At 39.1% G+C, this 27,176-nt stretch overlaps 1 protein-coding gene across 1 annotated transcript; it reads right to left on the minus strand.

Annotated features, from left to right (window-relative positions):
• Positions 1 to 644: 644 nt before the first annotated feature.
• Positions 645 to 26,860, minus strand: LAD1 (ladinin 1). Its single transcript, XM_081948335.1, has 10 exons — positions 26,620 to 26,860; positions 14,634 to 14,780; positions 11,751 to 12,333; positions 9,621 to 9,773; positions 8,633 to 8,676; positions 6,040 to 6,112; positions 5,673 to 5,807; positions 4,174 to 4,263; positions 3,116 to 3,193; positions 645 to 1,842 (listed from the first exon to the last, which is right to left on the minus strand). The coding sequence occupies exons 1-9, from the start codon at positions 26,655 to 26,657 to the stop codon at positions 3,155 to 3,157; spliced, it is 1,302 nt and encodes a 433-aa protein (XP_081804461.1). The 5' UTR covers positions 26,658 to 26,860; the 3' UTR covers positions 645 to 1,842; positions 3,116 to 3,154.
• Between the last annotated feature and the right edge of the window lie 316 nt (positions 26,861 to 27,176).

A 27,176-nucleotide genomic window follows, 5' to 3' on the forward strand; every position in this document is an offset into this window, starting at 1 on the left:
TCTGAATGAGCCTTCACTATAATACAGAGGACATAGCAAACCATTATTAATGAAGACCAATGGAGGAGTTCCCGACTGTTACCTCTAATCTGCTTCGGAAAGCTGTTAATTTATTCCATTTGGCAATCAAGATACTTTTTTTAAAAAAACAAACTTTTGTGAAATTGCTGAAAGTCATTTTGGAGCTAGTCGGCCAGACGTCTAATCAATCAATCAATCAATCTTCTACTACTTATAGATCTAATTTTTTGTTTCTGTCTCAAACTTGCTGAACTGTTTAGCTTCAGTTAGTGTTCTTTGAATGTTCACCAATAGGGAATGTTTTCTCACTGACTGCTGAAAAACAACTAAATGTTAATGGATCAAATTTGTTAAAGGTAGTTAGACCAGGGGTCAGTTCTTAGCGCAACAGTTTTTATGAACCATTAGATTTTTAAAAAGCTGAAGAAGCTCCTTGGATGAGAAGCAAAATGTCTTCAAAGAAAAACCAGAATGTCTAGTTGCCTCTTGAAAAAGCACCTTTGGGGCAACCATGACCTGAATGACTGAGAATCTCCGTAAACATTAGATAAAAATATTTTCACTTGGATGACTGAGTGAAAGTGGGTCCAGCAAGATCTCAAAATCGAATGCAAGGCTAGATAGACATTGAATCTGGTCAGATTTAATAAGAAAAAAAAAATCAGACAATAGATTAATACAATTGGAAGCAAAGTCTGTATATTGAAATAAATGATATTTATTATATTTATTATGAAAAGTGAAAGTCAAATTCAATCTTGATAACACTATTCTCTGAATTTAAGTAGTATATATGTATGGGTGACTTCTAAGTTGTTTAAGTATGGCATACCAATAGGTAGGACAGGTGTCAACCCATATCCCTGATTCAGTTAAAATTAGCCATGACATTAGTTGCAATCCACTGTACATTTACCTGGGATAAGACCTTTTGAATGCAGTAGACCTAAATAGATATATATATATAGATTGGCAAATCTTGTTGAAAACATGAAAATTCTTCCATTAGTCTTACTGAGCTTCAGTAATAGCTAGGACTGAGCTGAAACAGAAATATATATTATAAAAATATTCTTTAAATATAGAATGCATTTTACTATACAAAATAACTCCTTGGCATTTTTTTAGGGAGGGAAGAACATTACTTTTTTCATAGTTTTTGCAAAACAAGTTCATCCATATATTCAGGTCCATTGCCCCCTTCTTTTCCCCCACAATATGCAAATTAGAACATTCAGGTAAGTTTCTGCTACTTACAGCATTCAGGTAAATTTTTGCTTTAAACCTCCTCATGGCTCTGATCAGTTTAGGGCTAGGTATAATTTCCCCATTAAAACATCCCTCTTTTATTCAGATAAGATAATTAGATAATAACAAGATCAGCAAGAACAGGCAAAGCTACATTTAGGCAACCATTGCAATTGCTTGGTGCAAATGTAAGTATTCATCATGGTAGAAACATACTGTAGCTGAAATATGATCCAGTAAAGAAGCCATATGCATTTCATATTTGCTAATAGAACTTAATTTTGGATGATGAGGACAGATGATATAGCAATAAAAAGATAAAAATGGATTATAGAAATATAGTTTTTCTGTCATAGGTCAATTTTCCCATCCATCGAATCATTTAAGTCATCAAGAGCCCCATTCAATAAAAGGCACTGTAGGCATTGTTGGCTGATAGATATCTTTCCCAAGTGGTCAGTTCTGTATAAGAGTAGAGCAATAAGCTGAGGGATATAGTAGAATTCCAAGAGATCTGTGACTTTTGTTTCAATGGAGGTAAGTTTTCCTGTCTGGTTACATGTCTGGTTACATCTAGAAGATAAAAGGAAACATTTGATGACTACACAGTTTTCTACAAGGGAGAAGGAAAGGTGATCATTGAATCTGAATATACAAAACAAACTCAGATCCTTTAGCTGAAGGTCATTCAGTGGACTTCATAATGAATAGTGATTCGGGGTTTCCCAGTTCCTAACTGAAATTCTAAAATCAACACCATATTGGATTTTTAGATACATGTTCATAATGGAAATATTAGTGAACTTGATAACACTATTCTCTCTTTTAAATAATGATAAATTCACACATTAATTATAGCATCACTAGTCTGGTTTCTCAACTGCTTGAGGTGAGAGACACTCATGCAGAGATTTGAGGAATTAATGGCAACTTTTTCAACCTCTAAATCTCCATCATTAAACACTGTGCTGGAATGACCATAGGGATTTTTGTAGTGTTACACTAAGAACAATGAGAAAGCAGATCAGAATACAGCCTTTGTTATAAGGCAGAATCAGAATAATGGGAGATTTATATCCATTGGTTTAATCACAAAGAGATGAATAATAATATGTATTTATGATTTTATGTAACATAACTCTATGGGACTCAATATGGTTTACAAAATAAGGAGATATTTACAATAGAATTTATAATAATAATCTACCTAAAAGGGACCCCACATATCTTTAGGCTTCAAATACTAACTTCATTTAAAGTTGTTATCAGATATGGTATCAACATAGAGTGTTGAACAACATATTCCAATTTCATAAATCAGTTCATCCCACTCCAGTTTCAGCATTTGGTGACTGAATCTTAAGTGTTAGCTTTCCAGGGCAGAAGATAATTCTAATGAATCCATATATGTCTAGTCATAGAATGTCCAATTAACAACTTGTTTCACTGTTGTTTAATCCAGGGGTCCCAACCTTTTGGATTTCGCAGACTGGTAGTGCCAGCTTTGATGGTTTTGGAGGTGGAGAGGGAATGGCTTTGCGTGCACAACCTAAATCCCACACCTGCAGAAATGAAGCTTTGCATGCTTGCCTGCCATTTTGGTGGCCCAGTTCCCAATGGGCCACACCTACTGGCGGTCTGTGGCCCATGCTTGGGGACTCTTGGTTTAGTAGTCCATTATTAGCAGAGTGATAATAATGTACTGATAATAAGCTAAAATATTCATAAAGCAGATTTGATATTATTTCCACACATGTTGAGATATACTCAGACCAAATCACTTGTCATACTTGTCACATGTCCGACAAGTCACTTTATGTCAACTCCTAACTCTTTTCATCCTTACCTTGGATTTCCTTCACAAACCATCAGATCAGTTTTCCAACTAACTCCCTTGTATGGTGTTCCCAGTTCTCTGAATGTCCTGCAGAAAGATAAAACGTGGGCTCTTAAAAGATTCCCTGTGCAGATAACCCGAGCTAATATATGTAGTCTCTAATTTATTCAGTGACAGTTCAAAATTATGAAGGGACAAAACAATGGTCCTTACAACCTGTTCTTGGAGTTCCAGCCACCCCGGCACCCTTGTGGATTGGGTGCTTGGTAACTGGTTCATATTTTATGACAAGTTGCAGCACCCTACAATCATATGTTTATCATTTACACCCTTCTCTATCAGCTTCCCCAAAAAGTTAATGTGGAAGCTGAAGGGGAAGGTCATAAGGTATGGGGATAAGTTTCATCCACCCATGGATACACCCTCCCCCCCGTCACTCTGCATTCTAGACATGCACTGTGCCAGCCACTCATGCACCCCTGTATCCTCCCTGACCCTCCCGGCATCCCTCACTCCCTCAAATACCCCCACTGATTCTCTCCATGCCTCCCTCAGATCCTTGCGCACTCCCTTGCACCCTCCCTACTCTTTTCCATATCTTCCTCACACCTTTGCACTCTCCCCCATACCATCCCCACTCCCCCCAAACCTGCCTTACCTCTCTGCAAGCTGCCTGGGATTTGCAGCTTCCCACTAGCCTCCCCACTGATTTGGTTGTGGGAATCCAGCAGGAGGTTGCCTTGCCTAACAACTATGGGGTTTGGTTAACAAGGGCAACCAAGAATTGCAGCTCCTAAACAGTGCAGTAACTCTTCACTCCCACATTGCTTATTAATAGAAATTCATAAATGGAGGGCTACGTCTATGGGATTTCCTGTTTAAGAACTGGAAATCAGCTGGAGTAAATTGGAAGTCCTCTAGCTAATATAATGGGATAGTATTCTAGTTCTTTAACTCTTGAGAGCAGGAAACAGAATTTCATTTTTAATGTCGGTCAGTGTGCTCACAGTAAACAAATGGCAATAAAAGTTATCTTAAATCTTAGCTTACTAAAGCCTTCCTCATACCTTGTCTCCTTCATTCTTTTTGGATTCCTGAGTTCGACTTATCCAGAGATTTATTCGGGATGAGACTCCTCCTGGGATCCTCAAACTTTCCTAACCATAAGAGAATAGAAAGAATACTCAACTACACAGTGAGAAGAATAGACAACATATTACTCTTTCTGATATTGAGAAACTTAAGGTTCAATGTGACAGATAGTTAGCAAATATTAAGATGTAAATTAAAACACACCCATGCAAACTGGTATCAGTACAGGCCAGCAGATTTTTCTCTTGTTCTTACAAACAAGAAAGAACTTGTTTGAGTTCTAGGATCTAACTAACTAACTAAGAACTAATGATCTTTAGAATGTGATTTTAGAAATTTCTAAAGAGATTCAACTTTTTACTTTCCCAGCAAAGAAAGGCTCTATGTTTACATCAGGGCAGATAAACCACAGAAATAAATTGTACAAAGACATATTATGCAGTATTCTAGTAAGAAAAGAAAATAATAAACATCCCTTTTCTGAATTTCACTCCTGGTGATTATGTTGATGTTCCAAGTTATTTGCATGACAATAATATGGAACAATGTTTTCTATTGTCTTTCCCGCATATAGCCCTGGACTCTGCTGTAGTCTCCCATCATAAATTAACCAGGCTTGGCCTTGTTTAATGTTTTAGACAATTGGCAACTAGATACTACATTTTGTTCCAATATGTTTAGATTGTTTACCCAAAGCCCTAATCATTTATTTTAAAAAATCAAAGGAATGGTCATAGGTCTACAGACAGGCAGAGCCTCAGTTGAAGTGCATCTATGTAGCTTCCAAAACAAGATGCAAAATACGACACATAAGAATGTAACTTGTATAACCATTTGAACTAATGTTTATGGAGAGATGAACATTTAAAAATACTGAGTTTATTTTAAATTGAAATTCATTACATCAGAACTGGTGAAGACTGGAGGTGCGTTGCTCCTGGTTTGGCCCGGATCTGGCGAACCGGTAATAGCGGCAGCGGGAGGCTCTGCCCACCTGCCCAGGCACGCATGTGCATACGCAAAAGCTTCTGAACATGCACAGAAGCATTGCGCTCACACAGAAGCATGCCCAAACCAGTAGTAAAAAAATTGGTAACCTGCCACTGGTGAAGACCATGTGAAGGAATTTAGTTCTGGCCTCAGGAAAGAGATGAGAAAATAGAAACTGAGAAAGTGACTTGGAATAGTGTCCCCCCCACCCCCTGACCATGTTTGCCCTAAAAAATGTACAGTGAGTGAAGATTTTGAATTGACTTTCAAGATTTTTGTAAAAACATCCTGCAAACAGGGTTGCTAGAATCCTTGTAGTATCTATTTATTGACTTGTTGGTGGGCAACTTTAAAAATGGCCTCTTTTCTTGCAGTTCTTAATCTTTATATTGAATAGCTGATCTTGTCTAATTCACCTGACCACACCTTTCCTAGATATCTGATTCCTTCCGGTAATATGTTTCTGGGTAAGAACAGTTTTTACCTTACGGACAAGAGTGGGAGGCTCACTCTGGACAGGAATAGTGGCTTCAAAGATGCTACGTCTGCTGGCCACACCCTCTGAAGGTGATTGGAAGTTTCTCCGAATAGGTGAAGACACTTTAATGGATCCTGCCCTCTAGCGATAAGACAATACCAGAAGTTCAGCTTGCACAATCAGGAGAGAAACAATTTCTTTCTCGCTTAATAACAGTATTATGTATTCATATTCCTCTTTCTTTGAGCTTTTAATCCACGTATATACCAAGAAGTTATGGCTTTGTGGTAAAGACTTATTTATTCTTTTTATTCACTTCATTTTGGAGATGTAGAAATGTCTGAACAACCACATTTTCTATTGCCATATTTACCTGGACAGCAGATGTATATCTCTCTAGCTTCTCCTCAAGTTTGGCTGTGCTTGCTGGAAGCCTCATACTGGCACTAGTGAAGGAGATGCAAATAAATCAAAATTAATTTTCTAAGGCTCAGAAAGTATCAGTGGCTCTTATAATATTCACAGAGAACAATATTCACCAAGATAAGAATTTATTGTTCTGATTAAACTTGCAAAGCAATCTAATCAGAGGTATCTGCAGAGTATAGTCAATCAATTTACCAGGGAGGCTGTGATCAAATGTTGGCCTGTTTTTTTTTAATGCAAATGCATCAGACAGATAAAACTAGGCAGAGCTTCAATTGAACTGTTATGATTACTGTCTTGACTTGACCATATTCTGCAGCTACCCCTGAATCTATTGTGATCTACCAGTATATCAATTATCTAATGGATCCATATCTCTGTTTTCAAACAACTAACTCTTGTAAGCCTACTGTTCATTATCTGAGGTCAGGGAATATTCACCTTACAAGGCTGACTGTGACCTTCTATAGCAGTGAACCTTTTAGACACTAAGTGCCCAAACTGCACGTGAATGCCCAAAGTACAAGGCGTGCACATATGCATGTATGTACAGCAGAGACCCAAAGACCAACTGGCCAGTGGGAAGTTGGGCATCCCAATATTGGCAGCTCTGCAAGAGGTGAGATTTTTTTCTTTTGTGAGCGTCTGTTTCAACATTTGCAAACAACGATGAGAAACACCACGGAGAAATGCAGTAGAGCTGAGCTGGGGCAACAGCGTGCGTGCCCACAGAGAGGGCTCTGCATGCCACTTTTGGCATGTGTGCCATAGGTTTGCCATCACGGCCCAAGAGCCTGACAAAAGGTCTTCTGCCCAATTGCTGCTCAAATGTGAAATTCCAGGTATGCTGGACTACAACTTCAAATAAGCTTAACATTCATAGAGGCTGGAAACTATGGAACGTTTAGTTCATCACATCTACACAATATCAGGTTGGAACAGTATGGAATCCCCAGCAACTTAGCATTCTGAAGTTCCCATGGAGATATTGCAGCCTAGTATTGTTCCATGTCATATAATAAAGATACTCTGTTTTCAATTGTTTAATATTTAGTTTGCAAGCATATTCTCACAGGACTCATAACATAAGATGAACATTTGGCTGCTTCCAGAGTGGATCAAGACAGAGAAAGAGAATAAATACATAAAGGTCTGGACATGGCTGAATTCTTGTCATGGTCATCAGTTATAAAATGTAGGAGTTAAGCAAGGACTTAAGTGTTCCATCAAAATCAAAAGTATATGAGCCTCAGTGGCGCAGCGCTAGAGTGCAGTACTGCAGGCTACTTCTGCTGATTGCTGGCTGCCTGCAATTTGGCATTTCAAATTCCACCAGGCTGAAGGTTGACTCAGCCTTCCATCCCTCTGAGGTGAGTAAAACGAGGACCAGATTTTTGGGGGCAATATGCTGACTCTGTAAACCGCTTAGAGAGGGCTGTAAAGCTCTACAAAGCAGTACATAAGTCTAAGTGCTATTGCTATATAACTTATATAAATTTTGCTCTGAATAACATTCCAAATCACCCTATTATTTATATCAAAATTCTGTGTGCACTGATATACGGGAATGTGAGTGGGTGAGTGGGTGAATGAGTGGGTGAGCTCTAAGTACTGTCTTACTACAGAAATCTAATTATAATTTTAATTTTGAATCTAATCATCTAATCCAATTTTAACTGCCAATCTGACGAAGTACTGAGTTTATAAAATGCCCAAATGCAGATAGATAAAAATCCATTAAACTGCTGAATTGATCTGAGTCTTTGATTTGACCAAATACCATTTGATCACTAGTTTTAAATAAAAACTGCATTGAGCCTACAGGAATATTTACAGCCCAATTTGCAGCAGACTCTGCCTCCAGTGGCCTATGCAATAAGTGCAGCTCTTAAAGCTGGTAAAAGAAGCATAATGTGTGCTAAAGAATATTTAGGCATGTTGCAAATACAGAAGCTTCTTCCCTTAAACAAACCATAGTTAAAATTAAACAATAAAAGTAACAAAACATTTTCTATTGAAGCACATAGATTTCTGTTGCCATTTGTTATCCTTCTATCACAGGGGTGTCAAACTCGATTTCATTGAGGGCCGCATCAGGGTTGTGTTTCACCTTAGGGAGCCATAGTGGAGGGGCCAGGGTAGGGATGGCCAGCTCAACGTCACTCCTGTTGGGGTACCTGTGCTGGCCCAAGTGCTCTGCCAAAGAAAATGGGCTCCTGAGCTCTCTTTTCAGCTGCCACGGCCTCCTGCAACTCTCTGCCAATGAAAACAAAGCTCCCGAGCTCCATTTTCTCTCGCAGAGAGTTGCAGGAGGCCATGGCAGCCGAAAATGGATCTCAGGAGCCTGGTTCATTGGCAGAAGCATTGCAGAGCAATCCTTCTCTGTTTCCAGGGCAGCCCCCCGGGGGCCAGATCTAAATACCCCACAGGCTGAATCCAGCCCCCAGGCCTTGAGTTTGACATCCCCATTCTATCAAAGAGATGGGGCAAGAATGCAAACTCTACAAAGGAATTGCAATGCTGTATTAATATCTACTTACCTTCTGCTTAATGCATCTTCTTGTCTTTCTTTCCTGGGACCAACCTTGGAGCAGAAGAAACAGAGGGGAAGATTCAGGCAAGAATTGTGCATGTTAAATAATTATGGGGAATAAGGGAAAAATTTAGCAAGTATTGTTTCTCCCACCCAAACCCCAACTGAAAAGACTCTGTTGCAGGGGGCGCCAGAAATTTTAGCTGCAAAGAGTAAATGGGTATAGGGAAGTCACATCACAACAGGATCACAACTGCTTGTGCAGAAGGAGAGGTATGGATTAGATGTTGAAATGGCCTTCTTTGGTAAATATTTTGAAAGATTAAAAATATCTTAAATATTAAGAATGGACTGAAAGACTTCAGTTTGTCTGGTTTGGAAAATATTACTTGATTCTCACATTTCACATTCTACCCCTATAAAGATATCATCCTAACCTCAGATTCTACAAAGGAAGATGAGAGTTATACCACCGATCCTATCCTCAACACTATATGGCTACTCAGCATCACCTGCCTGATGTCCAGAACTGGAGAATAGAGGAACTGGGAAGTTTCGAATTGCATGAAAATGTACATGTAGGTTTTTCTCTACAATTGCAGTGCATAAGTGGACACCCATAATTTTGAGTAGTGACCCCATATTGTCCTAAACATTGTTCCCAAAGTATGCTTATTTGAAGTTGGCCTAGGAATAATCATGTTGGTTGTATTTAGTTTTAAGCTTAAAAGTAGATAAAATACAATCAAAATCAATTTTGCCTTAGTTGTACATACTATATTTTGGAAGGTCAAAGATTAGCCCAGAGACATACAAAGGTTGGGTAACCTTACCTTCTGCAATTATCTGCACTTGATATGTAAACATTTATCATAGTGGCAGTCTGGTAGCCTCATTGCCTTTGTGCAAGTAGAATATTGCTTGTGTCATTGCCACAGGGTCTAGATTTCATTTTTAAATACGGGACCTTTTCATAATTTGTAATAAATCCTTACCCGGAATGAGATTGTCCTTGGACTGATCCGGTTGAATGAACTACTATAGGTAATCTGCGGTTCAGAAATTAATATAGGGGCATCAAAACCTTCTTGACCAGAGGGAGACCTTATAGTTTTAGCATTTGATTTGGGAATAGATTTTTCAGTGACCTGGAAGAGAAACAGGAATCAAAGAAGCACAAGGCGGAGGACTGAGAAAATAGCAATAGCACTTAGACTTATATCCCACTTTACAGTCCTTTACAGTCTTCTCTAAGCGGTTTACAGAGTCAGCATATTGACCCCAACAATTTGGGTCCTCATTTTTCTCACCTCGAAAGGATGGAAGGCTAAGTCAACTTTGAGCCTGGTGAGATTTGAACTGCCAAACTGCAGGCAGCCAGCAGTCAGCAAAGTTGCCTGCAGTACTGCACTCTAACCACTGTGCCACCGTGTGGCTGCTCCACTACAAACATTTTTAGCAAAATTGGAAATAAATCCTTTTGAACTCTAAGACCTATTATACTACTGAGCACATCTATTTACATCCTATAACATACACTATATTGCCAAAAGTATTCGCTCACCTGCCTTTATTCGCAAATGATCTTACAGTAAGTGACATCCCATTCCTAATCCATAGGGTTCAATATGACGTCAGTCCTCCCTTTGCAGCTATAACAGCTTCAACTCTTCTGGGAAGGCTGTCCACAAGGTTTAGGAGTGTGTTTATGAGAATTTTTGACCATTCTTCCAGAAGTGCATTTGTGAGGTCACACACTGATGTTGGACGAGTTTACGTGGCCTACCACTTTGTGGCTGAGTTGCTGTCGTTCCCAAACACTTCCACGTTCTTATAATACAGCTGACAGTTGACTGTGGAATATTTAGGAGCGAGGAAATTTCACGACTGGTTTTGTTGCACAGGTGGCATCCTATCACAGTTCCACGCTGGAATTCACTGAGCTCCTGAGAGTGACCCATTCTTTCACAAATGTTTGTAAAAACAGTCTGCATGCCTGGGTACTTGATTTTGGCCATGGAAGTGATTGGAACACCTGATTCTGATTATTTGGATGGGTGAACGAATACTTTTGGCAATATAGTGTATTTAACAAACGACCTGATTACCTCTTCTAGTTTTCTGAGAAAAAGTTACAGTATATCTACTAAGGTTTCATTGCAAAGTATAGAATATGTAAATCCAGCTAGGCTATATATGTAAAAAGAAAAAATGAAAATAATTGTAAATTATGAAAGCAAGAAAAAGGCAAAACAAATTCAGTGTTGCAACATTAAAAGGCTGTGAAATGTTTTCCAGTAAAAAGTTGTAGCCTTTGGGGGGGGGGGGTAGTTTAGCATTTCTGTAAAATACTTCCATACCCTTTAAAGCTTTTTAAGGCTTTTACAAACCTCCCAAAATTGTTGTTTTATTATTTGTATTGCTAAACTGTGTATTATAATTTTATCCTGTGAGCAGCAGAGTAACACTGTTACCTGGGTCTTTATAAACATACTTGGTCTGTGACTGTAAATAAAGTATTATTATTATAAACATACTTATGATTAATGATTAATTGTATTAAATAAGCATCCACTAATAACAGACGATAATTTGACATTTGATACCTCTTAAACTAAAAGTCCCCAAACTTGACAACTACACTGGCTGGAGAATTCTGGGAGTTGAAGTCCACAAGTCTTAAAATTGCCAAGTTTGGGGACCCCTGTCTAAAACCAATAATAGACTGTTTTTTCTGATGCTGAGCATCCTTGCACAATCTTAATCTATGGCAACTTTATGGCAAAATCAATAATCTTGTCATTATCTCCAAAGTGTAAATATGAGAGTTTGATAATATCTGACATCCTTTAAAATCTTACAAGATTTTGAGATTGGATTTCTCTAACATAGGGGTAATAAAGCTTCTTGTGACTTTAAGATGCTCTGTGTTACTTAATCCTGCCTTAGGCCATGTCTGCTCAGCTATTTCTTGATCCTTTAACCCTGCTGCTGACTGAAGCTGCCAACTTTGATATGAGTAATAATTCCATGTATCCAATTTACTCCATATCTAATTTGCATCTTTGCCCAATTAACTTTTCATCAAACTTTCTCTGTCCTCGTAAAATACCAAAGCTAAGTACCTGTGGTGCCTCAGAAGCAGGTGTGGTTACAACAGGATCAGTAAACTTTCTAGCTCTTGGCTGAATTTTCACCTCAAGCCGGCTGATGCTTTTACGTTCCCAAGAAATTCGTTGAGGCTCCTGGGAAGCCACCTCATTCTGGGTCACAGCCAGTCTCTGAGATTCACATATGCTTGGGACCTTCTCCTCTTCACTGAAGACCTGATCTTCATCTGTTTTGAGGTCCTTCTCATGCTTCAAGGCTTCATGTTGCTCCAGTGCGATCTCCTCTTTTTTCGGACTCTGGATGTGATGGCTTTCTTCTATAGCATCCTTTTGCTGAATTAGGGTTTCACATTTTTCTGCTTTTCCCTCTTCTTTGGATGATTCTGGAGGAGATGCAGGAGTCTCTTCAGGCGGTTCCTTTTCAAATTTCTTAGTACTCACTAGTATTTTCTTCTCTTGTTTTGTATTATTTAAAAACTCTGCTCTCCTCCTCACTCTCCTGCCTTCCAGTTTATTTACTGAAACTGGTTCAGTCTTCTCGTTTTTCAGTGCTGAATTTTCCATGTTAAGCAGCTTTGCCTCTAAGGAATTATTAACCCTAGGAAAAAGGAGGAAACATATGAACAGCACTAGATGGCACTAGAGGTTAAATTTTAGAAGAATTCATGATTCACACAGTTTACACCGGAATGAGATTTACAAACCAGGTTTTAAATAATTTAATAGGTCCTTCAGGGCTTTAATAGAGGTAGGATTGTATTCATATGACTTGATTGTTTTGGAAATTTGAAGCATCTATTTTTATATAATAAAGATTAATAGAGATTAAATTAATAGAGGTATAGAATCAAGAGCACGTGAAGCTCAAGCTTTACAAAGTCTTGGTAAGACCACACTTGGACTACTGCATCCAGTTCTGATCACCACAATACAAAAGAGTTGTTGAGACTCTAGAAAGAGTGCAGAGAAGAGCAAAAATAATGATTAGGGAGCTGGAGGCTAAAACATATGAAGAACATTTACAGGAATTGGGTATGTCTAGTCTAATGAAGGACAGCACTGACACTTCGGCTTTGAAACGGAGACGAGCACCACCCCTAGAGCCGGAAATGACTAGCACGCATGTGGGGGAACCTTTACCTTAGTCTAATGAAAAGAAGGACTAGGAAGGACATGATAGCACTGTTCCAATATCTGAGGGGCTTCTACAAAAATGAGGGGTCAAACTATTTTCCAAAGGCAAGGCTAGAAACAATGGTTGGAAGCTAACCAAGGAAAGAAGCAATCTAACTAAACTAAAAAGAAATTTCTTAATGGCAAAAGTAATTAAGCAATGGAATAGCTTTCCTTCAGAAGTTGTGGGTGCTCCATCACTGGAGGCTTTCAAAAAGAGCCTGAACCACCATTTGTCTGAAATAATATAGGGTCTCCTGCTTGAGCAATAGGTTGGACTAGAAGACCTCCAAGGTCCCTTCCAACTCCGTTGTTTTATGTTCTATGTTCTAGATCAGTGTTTCTCAACCTTGGCGACTTTATGTCCTGTGGACTTCAACTCCCAGAACCCCCCAGCCAGCACAGATTGAGAAACACTGTTCTAGATGATGACAATTCAGATTTTGTTTTCAAAGTTTGATACAAAAAATGTTAAGTAAAGAAAATTTCTATCTACATCTTCTATGTAGACGGCTTGCATGTACTGTACACATCATGCAAAGAGAAACATAAAATGAAGGTCCGTGACTGGCATGAAAAAGGTGCTGTTGAAAGTGACAGGGAATAATTCTCCTACCAGAGTCATGATGGAATGCATTCATAATTGGAACAAACCCTAAGTAATACTGCTTCATAAAAACAATAATAACTAGAATGAGGCAAATGAATAAGTTCACGTGTCATTTTTAAAATGCACATGGCGCCAAGACGTTTCTTATCATTTTCTGCAACTTTTAAAAAGCAACGCACAGGCACTCTATAAGTTTCCTCTCTGCACCTCCTGAAGCATAACATTATGACCATCATTCTAAAAAGTGCTGATGAAGGAAAGATGTTTTGCTGCAAAAAAGGGGGGGAAGCTGAGTTTGGAGTGTTTTAAGGATTGTAAAAAACTGAAAGGGATCTCTAACTACTTTGTGAACTGTTTAAAAAGAACTATGGTCTCTATTTATCCCCCTGTGATCTGGCAAATATTACTTTGAAACTTCTGAGTTTTCTTCATATAATGTGAATTTGGCAGGAGAGCCATAACTAAATTATGCCAACCTCTTCAGTTTAAATTTCTGGCAAAATAAATAAATAAAGTCAAATGATTGGAAAGTTTTGTATTGAAAATTCTTGATATTCACCAACAACCAACAGCAACTATTCTGAGTTAGACATCTGTATTCAATATAATAATCTTAGTTGGAGTGGCATCATAGAACAGAAAAAAGATCAAATAATCCTGTCCTGCATTAATATATACATTCTCTCTATTCCTTCACAAATTATCTATCAGCATAGATTGGAATCTTGAGATACTCCTCCATTCATGAAAAATAAAGGGATTTGTCAATTCCCATTCTGTCTTCATCTCTCTGTACACATACACATTATTCTCCAAAGAAACTCAGAGTTTTGAAGAGGCCAGTAGGGTTAGAAAAGGGAAAAGATATGGAAACATGAATTTGAGTTTTCTTATGGGGAGGGTGGAGTGTTAGGTCCAAAGCATAATCTGGTTTCATTTAATCTATACCTATCTCCCTAAATCTCAATCCCCATTCTTCGTAAAATAATATTAGTTCAAACAAACAGAAAGTCATTGTCTCTTTTCAAAATCATTAGAACTGGTTTCAATTTCCAAGCAATTTGCAGAAGCAAATAAGTCTGCTCCACAACAGCCAAACCTTCAAATACAAATACCTGTTTGATGTCGGACGGGTCGCATTCTGTACTGTGCTGGAAGGTTCCTCCTCCTTTGTTTCAGAGGTGGAACTCAGTTGCCTATGTCTTCGCCTGCGCTCTCTCTCCTGCTCCTCTCCATCCTCAACAGACCATTGTTGAGCCAGGCTGGAGGGGGGGAAATGGGGTGGGGGGTGAGGACCAAGAAAAGTATAGGAAGAAAAGAGGCTATCAGAACACAATGATTTTTATCACACTTCATAAAACTATGCAACATTGACACTCACTCAGTGGTGGGATTCAACCAGTGAAACAACCGATTCACTGAATGCATGCTTTGCACACACACGTGCCAAATGTGTGCTCTGCGCGTGCACAGTGCGTTTGAAAACAGCTCTAAAACTTACCTTCTACTGCAGCCCTGGTGAATTGAACAGCTGAGGCGCACCAATCTGCTCTGCCGTGCCTATCAGCTGGGCTTCAAACAAAAATCTAAGACAGACTAGTGCAGGGGTGGGTGGGCGGGCCAAGTGATTGCCGGAACTACCGGTTTGCGCGAACCAGTCCAAACCGGATGAATCCCACCACTGCACTAACTCATCCAGAGCTCATATGTATCTGAAATAAGATGAGCTGATCATCTTTCAGGACTTTCCTCCAATCCTAGGGATTGTTTTCAAAAGTCTTGATGTAAAAGTGTGTAGTATGTTTATGTTTGTTTTCATCTAAAATATTGGAGAAGAAAAAACCAAGGCCAGTAATCATGTATTATTAACCTTAGAATTGTCTCAAGTGGGTATCAGAACAGAGTCTCATGAAAAGTACTTGTTTATCTTCCATATGCATTTGAAATTGTACCTTTAAGTAGAGAATGTCATTTGTAAACCTGTGCCAAGGCTTCTTTGTATAAGGAAATTGTACATCAGTCTAAAGAACCACAACTACAAGGAAGGAAATCAGGATGCATGAATAACTTAGAATAGCTGAGCCCCTGCCATATACTATTGTGATACCAGCTTTCTGAATACTCTTGAGTGCAACAGAACCAATGCAGGAGATGAGTGAAAATGAAGAATCCTATATTCATCCAGGCTGAGGATACTGTGTTGTTTTTATCCTAGGACAGGGGTGTCCAAACTTGGGAACTTTAAGACTTGTGGACTTCAACTCCCAGAATTCCCCAGCCAGCTATGCTGGCTGGGGGATTCTGGGAGTTGAAGTCCACAGGACTTAAAGTCGCCAAGTTTGAGAAACACTGTCTTAGACTGAGGAATCAGAGGAGTAACTTTTAATACTTCAATCAGATTCTTCAGAAAGGGTGGAGTTTATCATACTACTAATTGTGACTTTCAGCATAAAATTTCAGTTGGATTTAGCTGATTGCTCCTATTGTTTTTACAATAGGTAAGAACAGAGGTGGGTTGCTGCTGGCATTGCTGCCAGTTCAGTGCCTCAAAAATTTTGTGCGTGTGCACATTTGCAAATAAAAAGGTCTGCGCATGCACAAAACCTTTAAAAATGGGGGGAAATTGCTACGAAACCTGTTCTGCACATGCGCAGAACCGAAAAACAAGATGGCAGCCCCGTAGGAGAACTGGTTTGGGGGTGTGACAGGCCTAGGTCACTGCCAGTTCCAGCGACCCAGGCCGCCAATTTACTACTGGTTCAGCCGAACCGGTCCGAACCAGTAGGAACCCACCTCTGGGTAAGAAGCTTACTTGGAATGATCCATAATTCTGGTTTTCTTTGTCCTTTTCCTCAGAGGATAATTTTCTTGATTTAGTCTGTTGCAGCTGCAATGCTTTGATTAGATTCCATCTCTTTGAACCAACTTCATCTGCTGCCTAGACTTGACTTTCTCCATCAAACCAGGCCTAATCAGATGCCACTGGCTACAGAGGAAGACATACACCTAGTCTTTATCTCATATTTCACCAACCTACCCCCAAATTCTCATGTTTTGCTGGATATCTGACTCATAATTACCATAAAGAAAATAATACCAAATATCTCAAACATGTTGTCTCAGAGCATACTCCCATCTGATGATTTTCTTAATGGGAAGGTATTGCAATACCTCCATGTATAGATGGGACTTTAGAAGCATTTCCTGCTCTTCTTGTTTATGTGTTAGCACACTATCAGTGGTCTGACATGTTAGTCCCAGGAAAACCATGATAATGACATTGCGTAGATTTATTACAGCAATATTGTATGGCAGTACTCTATGGTAGTAGCTTATTCTTCAGTCATCTACAATAAGGGAGGGAAGGAAGGCAAAGCAAAGCTAACCTGAGCATGGGCATCAGTTGACATCATAAGCACATCTGACACTGTGGCAGCAGTGTGAAAGCAGTCCAGGTTTTTCATATGTTTGGTAGCTCTTCTATCTCTGATGAAGTTCCAGTCTAATCCATGGCATTGGAGCTGCCCAGTTTCTTGGCACTCATGAAAGTTGCCATTCAGGGATTGCTATCACAAGGTTGCTAGTTAATAATTATCACAGCAGATATACCTCTACATTTTTAGTTTCAGTAAAAAGTTTAGCCATTATGTTTTTCACTCAAAGCAATAGCTATATAAATGCAGAATCAAAGGAGATAGACGTAGGAGAAATATTTTGAAGGGAGGGGAAAAGGGCATGTTGAAACCTCTGGCACTGAACTTTAAATCATATTAGCACTGCTGGTGGCAATTCAAGACATGGCACCAACCTGCTCTCAATATACCTGAGGTTCTCTGTCATTTATGACTCATAGATTTTCCTCTTTCATTATTTTTGAATCAACAAAAGACAGCCCCACCCTCCTTTACAATAATCCTATTTTTCAAGTACTGTATTGCCTTACTAGTGTGATGTCATGATCTGATCAAACTGATTACCATTGTTTCAAATAGCCCTATCCTTTGTTTGTTCTCCTTTTTTTCCCCATTGTCCACCTTCTTCTGAAATTATTCTAGGTAATGCTTGGATGTGTTGAGCTGAAAGACAGCGTTACTGGCTTGACTAAGTTATCCATCACTGCAGTTGGAGAGTCTGATCTCCAGATTGCACAGAACCCTGCTGTGTTTTTTTTATGCTGTTTTCTGACATATTCTTTCACACTCAGGTTCCTTTTCTCTGTCATCGCCTGGATTAAAAGAAACCTTGCCACCGGCAGGTCTGCATTTAATACCTTTGTAAGAGTGCTGTACACAAGAAACCACTTAGGCTACTGACATCAGTGTGGAGTCTGAATGAGTAATCAAAGTCCAACAAATAGCATTCCTGTTACATCATTTATGTATGCTTAAAATCAAGCAACATGTTGGTTAATTGGCATTTGTTTGCACTGTCAGCAATCAGGCCATTCCCTCTAGTGTCCTTCAAGCAAGTTCTCATACTCTTCTTCTTAATTGTTATTTGGTAATTGGGAAGACTTAGAACTGTGCAGAGCACTAGAAAAAGACAGAGGCATTGAATGTTAGCTAACATCAAAATTACAAGCAATTCAACTAATAAAAGATAGATCCCAGGCAGAGGTGGGCTGCAACCAGTTTAACAACCAGTTTGGCGATCACGCACGTGCCTAATGCCCTTGTGTGCAGCATTCAAAATACAGCCATTTGACGCTCAGCTGCTTACCTTCTAAGGCAGCCCCAGTAAGTAGAACAGCAGAGAGGCAGAAATCAGCTGTGCCGTGCGAATCAGCTGAGCCAAAAACAAGGAAATATAGGACAGGATAGGGCAGGGGAGGGTGGGCAGGACCAGCTGATCATAGGAACTACCAGTTCGCCCGAACCGGTCTGAACCAGCAGCAGCCCACCACTGATCCCAGGACTAAAATATATGGTTTCTATGAAGATTTTGATCCCAGGCATTTCTAAGTAGGGAAGGGGAATGCTGCTGTTTGGAATGTAATGGCTGCTTCCATTAATGTTAATAATACAGAACTAAGTAGACTATAGGCTCCTTACTCCAGTGCCGAATTGAAATGCTGTAGTTGCTACAGATTCCTGACAGGATAGAAAGAAACCTGTTCTGGAATCAAATTTACCATATCCATGGCCAACCCTTACTGCACCTGTTTCAAATCACTGCAATCAAGATATTCCCAAGTCTAACAGAGTTAACAGATTTTGAGACTATCCTTGGATGGTCCTGGAAGCAGGAGGGCAATTCTATTTTTACTCCGGTACAGCTAAGGATGAATTAATATTGTATCACTCATGGATTATGGATGAGATGAAGGCAACATCAAGGGGACATGACATAAAATGAAATGGCCAGGGCATGTACTCATTTCTACTGTGATTAGGTACAAGTAAGGAAGCCCCAATGATTTACCATTTGTCCTCATACATTTCATAGTCCTGAATTGTTTCTTGCATAGCAGTGATCAATTTACATTTCAGTTGCTGATGGTCAAATGTGGCTAATCCGGGAGAAATCCAGGTTTGAGTCCCTGCTTTGCCATGAAATTCACAGAGTAACCGAGCCAGTTGCTATCACCCAGCCTAAGCTATCTCATAACATAGCTGCGATAATAAAACTTTCAGGAAAAATCTAAATACATCTCTTTGAAAAATATAATATAAATGCAACAAATAATAGCTAGTACTAAATTAGATTAACCCAAACAGTATGTTGCCTTCCTCTGGCTTGTGGATTTATATAATGGTACGTTAGAGTCTGGTTTGTATTGTGACTTCCATCAGCAAAGAGTGAAAATCCTAATACTTTCCTAATAATTATTAAAAGCATCCACCTCCCACTATGGGCAATTAAGTAAATCAAAGCAAAAACAAGCCAGACAAGGCTGTTGACCTTTCATTTGGTTTTCTTTCTTTTTTTCTGGATACAAGAAAGTGACAGAATCACAAGCAGAGTGTACCTCCACCAATCCATAAAATCCATCCACACATAACTAAGTTTGTTCATATGGCCACACGCCTGCTGCTTGTAAACTATGCCTGTACATGTTTTAGGTGCTTCCCAAGATCCATTTCAAACTCATCTGCTGATACGATTCCAGTGAAATGAGTTTGGTTTGGGAGGAGCTTTGGGTCAAAGTCCATCCTCTTCACGGAATAATCCTGGATAAATCATCTCCCAGCAAATGGCAGCTGTTCCTTCTTAGGATAACTGCAGCTTCAGACATCAGCCTGCATATCTCCTATTCTCTATCCACCACCCTTTTTTTAAAAAAAAGAATGTTAAATAAAGCCATCTCCTTTTGTATTATCAATGTTTATATTTACAGGGAACACCTTTATGAAAATTAATATATCACACTTATTACAGCTGTTGTAAAAATGAAGATGTATCATACAACCCACAGTTAATTTCCATCTGGAGTCTTTCTTCCTTCCCTCTTTTATTCCTTTTCTCCTTCCTTTCAAAAAGTAACATGATGAAATAATTTCAGGCTAATTAATGTGGAGGAGTGCTGCACTTCTTGCTCCCATCCCACACAGCTCCTTCACTACAGTAGCCTTTCCAAATTAAAATGTATCTTCCCAAATCTCCAAGCAGCCAGCAAAATAGCAGTTAGTTAATCACAGAACTTCACCTGGACTGGAATAGGCTGTTGGGGGGGGGGGGGGAGGCAGGATATGCATTCATGTTAAGCAACTTGAAGAGTTTAGAAAGTCGTCCAAAAACCCGCTTTAGCAGAACAAGTGGCATATTTTGCATATAGAAGATCCTAATTCAATGTTCAGTATCACCCAGAAGAGTTGAAATAACATTGCCTGAAGCTTTGGAGAACTGCTGCTGATCAGTTGCAGTTGACTTGGGTTTTCTGTGTACAAGATCTATTTCATTTTCTGCCTGCTCATCTGATTGCTCAGAAAATTTATGCATTCAGCTAGTTATTCTGACAGCTGTCTAAGTCATCAAGTACCACTTACAAATATTACATACATACCAAAATGTAGCCTGATTACGGCGGGAGGGCTGCATTAGTTCCTCCAGGAACTAATTAATAGGAAGAACAAAATACTCTAATATAGACTTTTTTTTCCTAAATACATATTACCCTGATTAGGAAATGTTCATTAATTATTGCTAAAGAGTTGCAATGCTATTCCACAAATAGTCACAGCTCATTAATTCTCCAAAGGATATTAAGTTCCATAATAGGGAATCCTTTTTTAACACAAGGGACATAAATAGTGGAAACTGTGCCTGAAGGCAAAGGTTGATGCCATTACCAACAAAAGAGAGGTCAACTCCCTTTCTCTTTGTTTTTCTATCACCCCTCCTTTCTCCATATAAATACTTTTTTTTCTTCCTCTCTTCCTTTTCCTCCCCACCCCTCATATGAACTGAGCTTTTTAAATTATGCTAAAATCTCTGTTATGTACCATGGTTTCAGTGACGCTCATGATAATAATTCTGCATTTCACTGAATTTGTATCAGAAAAGTTGCACACAGACTATTCTCTTGGTGCTTTTGCTCACTTACAAATAAATTGTCTTACTTAGTTAAGAAAAAGAAAGCATTAGAATAATTTGTAATAATTAAGCAAATTTCCGGATTAAAACATTGTAGAAATCAATAATACCAGAAGTGATGAGTTACGTAAATAATAATCCTATGTGGTCCAAAGATCAAAGACCTATGAAACAAGGCTTCATTGGTAATCTTAGGCAACTACTATTTGTAGACTTAACTGCCAGGCTGAAGATAAGTTGTTAAGATAAAAGACAAATGAAAACTGCAGCAAATGATAACATTTTCCTTCTTTCATTTTTGAAAACTTGATCTGCTAGAAGGGATAGATGGGGAGAGTGGACACATGTGGCAATAATAACAAGGTCTTAGAAAGAAAACACTTTTCTGTAAAAATGAGGCCATGAAAAGAAGAAAAAAATTACTAAGTACTGAGAAGATGGGATATGAAACTTTGGGAATAACAGAAGTTATTAGCATCTTGGAGTTACTGTATCTAACTCAGTGTAGTCTGTACTGTTTAACCTCTCAACTCTGCCTGTAGTTGCTACAGATTAAATGAGGAACTTTGTGCAGTAACAAATATTGTACCACTCACACATGGCTGCTCTTTTCATTCCTTCCAAAATACTGTTTGATGCCAGGACAAGCATCTGGCATTTTAAGAGAGGCCTCTTGCTTGTCCCTCTTCTTCCCTCCCCACATATCATGTTTCACCTTGCTTTCTCATTTAGGGCATTGCAACCAGAAGAACAGTCGACAAGACTAACTCTGCAAAATGTAGATTTCCATCAAGGAGGAAGACCAGTGTTGGCACAGATCCAGCCATCTAAAATGTGCACTTATTTCTAAAGCACATATAGCTCCAAGCCTTCACCACTTCCTGGCAAAATTTGGGGGAGGGGGGAGGATTCTAATTTTTAAGGTTCAGAACCGAACTCAATCACCAATCAGAGTGGGAATAGGATACGCTATTTTATTCATTCATTTTCTCATTTAATTTACGTGCCATCTGAAATAACTCTGGGCAACATTTAAATAAAAACCAATTCATTAAAAGAAAAACACAACAATAAATGTGTATTTATACAAATACAATTTGTATAAATGGTGATTACTCCTATGTTACCAAAAAGAGGAAATGCATCTCCAGAAAAGATGGCTGAAGATACAGTTTTGCATAAGCTAGCAGTACATGAATACAGATAGATTCCTAAATATTGAGAGAATGCGTAGTAGGGAAGCCTGTGATCCAATTATGTGCAACTATGCAGCCAGATGCTATGTGATGATGGAAAGTTTTAGGACCCCTGCTTCTCTCTGGTCTGTTCATTCACTGGATCTTCATTAAGTTCTATAGTATTATTTCTAGAACTCTGATAAGTTACTGAATCCCAAACCATGATCCCTGAAAATTCTCCTTCTTCTTGCATTAAACAGTTTTTCCTCACAGGCTTTAACTTGTCTCTTTTATGCCTCCACTCCCTTTCTAACAGACACAATAAAAATATAAGTGATAGTTGCATTGAAAAACTTTGAAAAGTAGTATTTCTCTGCCAACATCATCTTGTGATAAAGATAGGGCTACAATCTATCTTGCATATCAATTTATTGCATACATCAGACTAAACCAACCAATTTTAACCTGGTACATGTCCCAAAATTACTATCCAGCAGCAAAACCACCACCACCACCACCCTTTTTTTAAAAGTCTGCCCTACCCTGTATGCAGATAACATCATTCCTTCAGTTCCTGGAAAAATAGGGGTAGTCTAAGTCATTTCTTAATTGAAATTCCACAGGTCTTCGTGTCATTCCTTTACATTTAATCATCAAGGAACAAGAAGTGTTGGAATTCCAGGGAAGGAAATGTTCTGGCAAGAAATACCATGAAACAATAACTTTACTATTGTAATATCAATTTCAATCCTTAATGCAATTTTATATTATTAAAAAAGTATTTAAAATGAATGACCAGAAGAAATGATAGGAAGCAGGTAGCAGTGACTAGACATTTTTGGCTGATCCCCCAATACTTTAACAGAATTGGAACTGGATCTACCTGGATGGGAGACCACCAGAAGATACAAGGGATAAGTAAGCTAGAGACAAGTTGAAAACAATCTCAGAAGGCAGTAGCAAATCATGTGCATGTTATTGTTAAAAAATCTACATGTTTATGCTCATATAGTTACAGAAGATAAGCTCAATTTTGGGGGAATACTTATTTTGACAGGAAAATGATTAATGCTTTCAAGGTTTCCAAAAGAGAATAAAGGAGAAATCATCATAGCAACCCCAGTTCAATAGTTCAGCAATGATATTTAGGCAGACATAGATGGTAGAGATACATAAGTAGCTATAGGAAAGCAGAATATGCAAACAGGCTAAGATACTTGAAGAAAGATTTTAATATTTTATGTATACTTTAATCACAATTATTCATTTCAGATCTATTCCAAACTAGCAAAATATTCTGCCATTCAATGAAATTAATTAAGTGTGGATAAAGTATATTAAGTCTTATTAACTAATGTTACTCTAATGTTGACATCATCAAAACACAACTGAGTTTTGCTTGCAAATCAGTTTCTCTGTTTACAGTCTAATTAATCATATGAAACTGATCTTTATATTATGGGATTTTGGAGGGTGGGGGATTTATATAGCTCTTTTCAGACGTTTAATGAATTCCTTTACTGTTTAATCAAAATGGAGGGGGGATAAAAATACAGAGAAATGTATATTTAATTTTGTGCTTTTTTTAAAGTAGCACATTTTAAAATTTGAAAGGGAAGCCAACAAAGTGGGATCTTGCCTCAGCTACAGTCATTGACAAAGATTTAGAGATTCCTTCTGATAAACATGATCATCATGTATGCTGCATAGAAAGAGCATGTGATTACAGTAGTACTAAAAAAATGATGTTAAACTTCATCATCTCTTACTCAAAGATCAGTAAATGTTGGCAAATATTTCTTAACTTGGCCCAATCAGTATACTTAGTTCCACACCTCAAACAAGCTAATAATAATTAGAAATATACACTCTATTCACTATCCAAAGTTGCCTTTGAATTTTCATCAAATGTAGTAGGTTTTCACTGCTCAGTCGGTTGATTGTTTCTATTTTTTGCAGCACAGAAATAGCTTTTATCCACCAACAACAAAGTATATACAAATGTTGTATCTACCAACTTTTTCTGAAAGAGTCTCATTTGCAATTTCAGGATGTCTAGAATATCAAGCAAGACAGATCCTGCTGTATTTGTAATCTATCACACTCAGAGTCCCTTACCAAATAGGTCAAGTATTTCCTCCTAAATATTATACTTTACAATGTCTTTGAAGGAAGACAGTAGTCAAGGAAGAAGAAAAATATAACAACCAAACAGAGAAGTTACACAATCCTTGTAGCTATGATAATAGCATATATTTTGCTGATGTGCCAATAAATGCAAACCAGTAATACTGAAAGCATTAATTACTATAATATAATGACAGTAGAATAATGTATGAACTTCCTAAATATCTGGTTTAAAAATGTAAATTTAAAATAGATGTTAATCATAGTTGTTGTTTCTTTAAGACAGAATACACAGTGCCACTGACACTGGTGGGAGCAAATCAACCATCAGAAATTAGCATTTGTAACCATCATGAGTAATTATTAACCCAAACTTGAAATAAAAACATGCACTGAAGCTGTTTGGAGAATACTGGGAATGTATAGGTTTGTGGAAGTCTATATTCAGCTCATTTAGAGAGCAAAAATTAAAGTGTGCTGTTGATTTCATCATGAAACGAATTGGTTAGCTTCCATGGAAAACAAATAATGTGGGGGTCAAATAAATCTAGCATGGTTCAGGCGATGAGGATTTGCAAAGTGCCTCCATTTCACATTCTTCAAAGAATTGTGAAATTAGACAACAATCAGCACTTGATTGGAATGTGTCTCCCAGGAGAGTCCATGCAAGGTGCTTTCCTTGGGAATCAGATCTGTTTGTTCAAGGCCTTTGAGTATCATCTCAAAGGGACAGAAAGGCTGGGACACTATAAAGTATTGTGTCCATAAACTGCTTTATGATACCAGCAAAGGATTATCTTCTCATATTAACTTTTAAGGGAAAGACCTTCTCCCATGCTAACCTGCTGAAGGCAGGAGACAGGGGGAGTGGGGAAGCTTCCTCCTCTGTAGACATGCTTTAAGTGGCCCTGGACAACTTGTATTATTGAACCTGAGTTCTCCAGTTTCAAGTTAAGTAAGACAAGCCCCGAACAGCTGTCAAAGAGGACCTAGGGAACTTTGTTTCCAGTAGCTCCTCTCCTTTCAGCCTACCTCTTTGGTTGCTCACTGCATCCATCCCTATTATGATAAAGTTAAATTGTTATTCGTAAAAACATAGAGCCATGTGGAATTGTTGTATAACCCTAGATAAGATCTAGTCATTACACCACTTCCTATCTCTAATATATGAGATATGTGTGAATGAGCCATCATGCATTCATTCTATTAACATTGTAATACTGCAACATCAAAGTTGCCAGTATTTTTCCCAAGCTCCCAGTATTTTTCAGCCAACACATTGATTCTCATGCTCAGGCTACCATAAGGATAAGTGATAATTACTTAATGAGCCACGATAGAAGAAATTTCTATCTCCTCACATTATTTCAAAATATAGCAAGCACCCAAACAACAACATGTTCATTCTAGAAAACTGTGGTCTTCTCAAGCTGGTATCTTCCAGATGTAATGAAACTGCTGTTATCAAAATCTGGGCACTTGCATTTCCACCAAATCCGGAGAGCATCAGACTGGGGAAAACTGTTGCATGAAAGTACACTGAAGTCAATGAAACCAAGCTGCACTATTAGGTCATCAATCAGTCCTTTAATAGTGGCTATATTTGAGGAGGGGCTCTAAAACGAGGTTAGCGGAAACTCTCTTTCATCACCTTAAAGAAGAGGAGCGAGCTAGCACCGGACATCCACACTTTGCAAGAAATGGTTAGGACTTCGAAAGAAATCTAACTGCTCCTCTATTACATAGGATCGCCTTCTTAATTGATCAATATATGTTAAACCAGCTAATTAATTCTGTTTTGCAGCCCTGCCCTGTTCGTTGTAGTCTGTTCCCACAGGGAGTTGCCGCTCCCGGGAGGGGGGGACAATCCCCAAATGGGTTCACGCGAACCAGCCTCAAGGAATCCATCTCCCCCCCCCCCCCACGAGACGACCCCTGCCTTTGGGCACATTCGAGGAGTCGCACAAGAGCTCCGGGGGAGGGAAAAAGCTAAGGCACTCTCAAGGTTTTACTTTTCCTCTCCTAGTAAAGAGCGGTTAAAAAAAAAGAATTATTTCCTAGGTCTGGAATAGACCAATGGTAGAAAGTACTACAACTCCCAACAGCCGTAGCGCGCTTGGAATCAGTCCTAAGGGCGCTCGCAGTCCCGAAAGTTGGCACCAAGGAACAAAGTTGGGGGAGGCTTCTGTGCCCGCCGCGATGCCCTCCGTCTCCCTCCAGAGCCGGGGGAGGGGGGGAGAGGAGGAGGCTGCTTCAAACCCACCTGGACAGCGCGGACCAGTTCTTTCGGTTGAAGGACATGCTGCTTGCTGTCTCTCTCCGACGGGCTTGGACCGTGGCGGATGCTGATCTTGTCTATCTGATTTATTTCAGGGAAAACTCTGCTGGGCTCCCGGGTAGCAGCGAGAAACCCTTCGAAGCCCCCCTCACGAGAGATGCAGGCTGGCTGGCAGGCTGGCTAGTGCGCTCGCTTCCTTGCTTCCTCTGCGCCTCGCAGCGCACCTTTACCCTGCGATGCCACCCGTCTACTGCTGGGTTGCCTGCATCACATGGTCTCTTATCTACCTTGACAGGCTGGAACTGTAATTTGTCTATTAGCAGCACCTTGCAAAAGGCACCCTGCGAGGGTGGGACGTGACCCAGCCTGCGCACAAAGGCAGCCATTCTTTTGTGCCCGGATTGGGGACGGATTTGAATTTAGCTCCGCTTTCGGGCCCAGGCGCCCTGGATTTTCGGGGGCAACTCCCTGTTTTAGAACCTGTTTTTCCTGCCTCGGGTTTCTCCACGACTGTACAGGCAGAAGTGGCGAGCTGGAGAGAG

The sequence above is a fragment of the Natrix helvetica genome (genome assembly GCF_964273705.1).
Source record: "Natrix helvetica genome assembly, chromosome: 3".
NCBI classification, from domain to species: Eukaryota; Metazoa; Chordata; class Lepidosauria; order Squamata; family Natricidae; genus Natrix; species Natrix helvetica.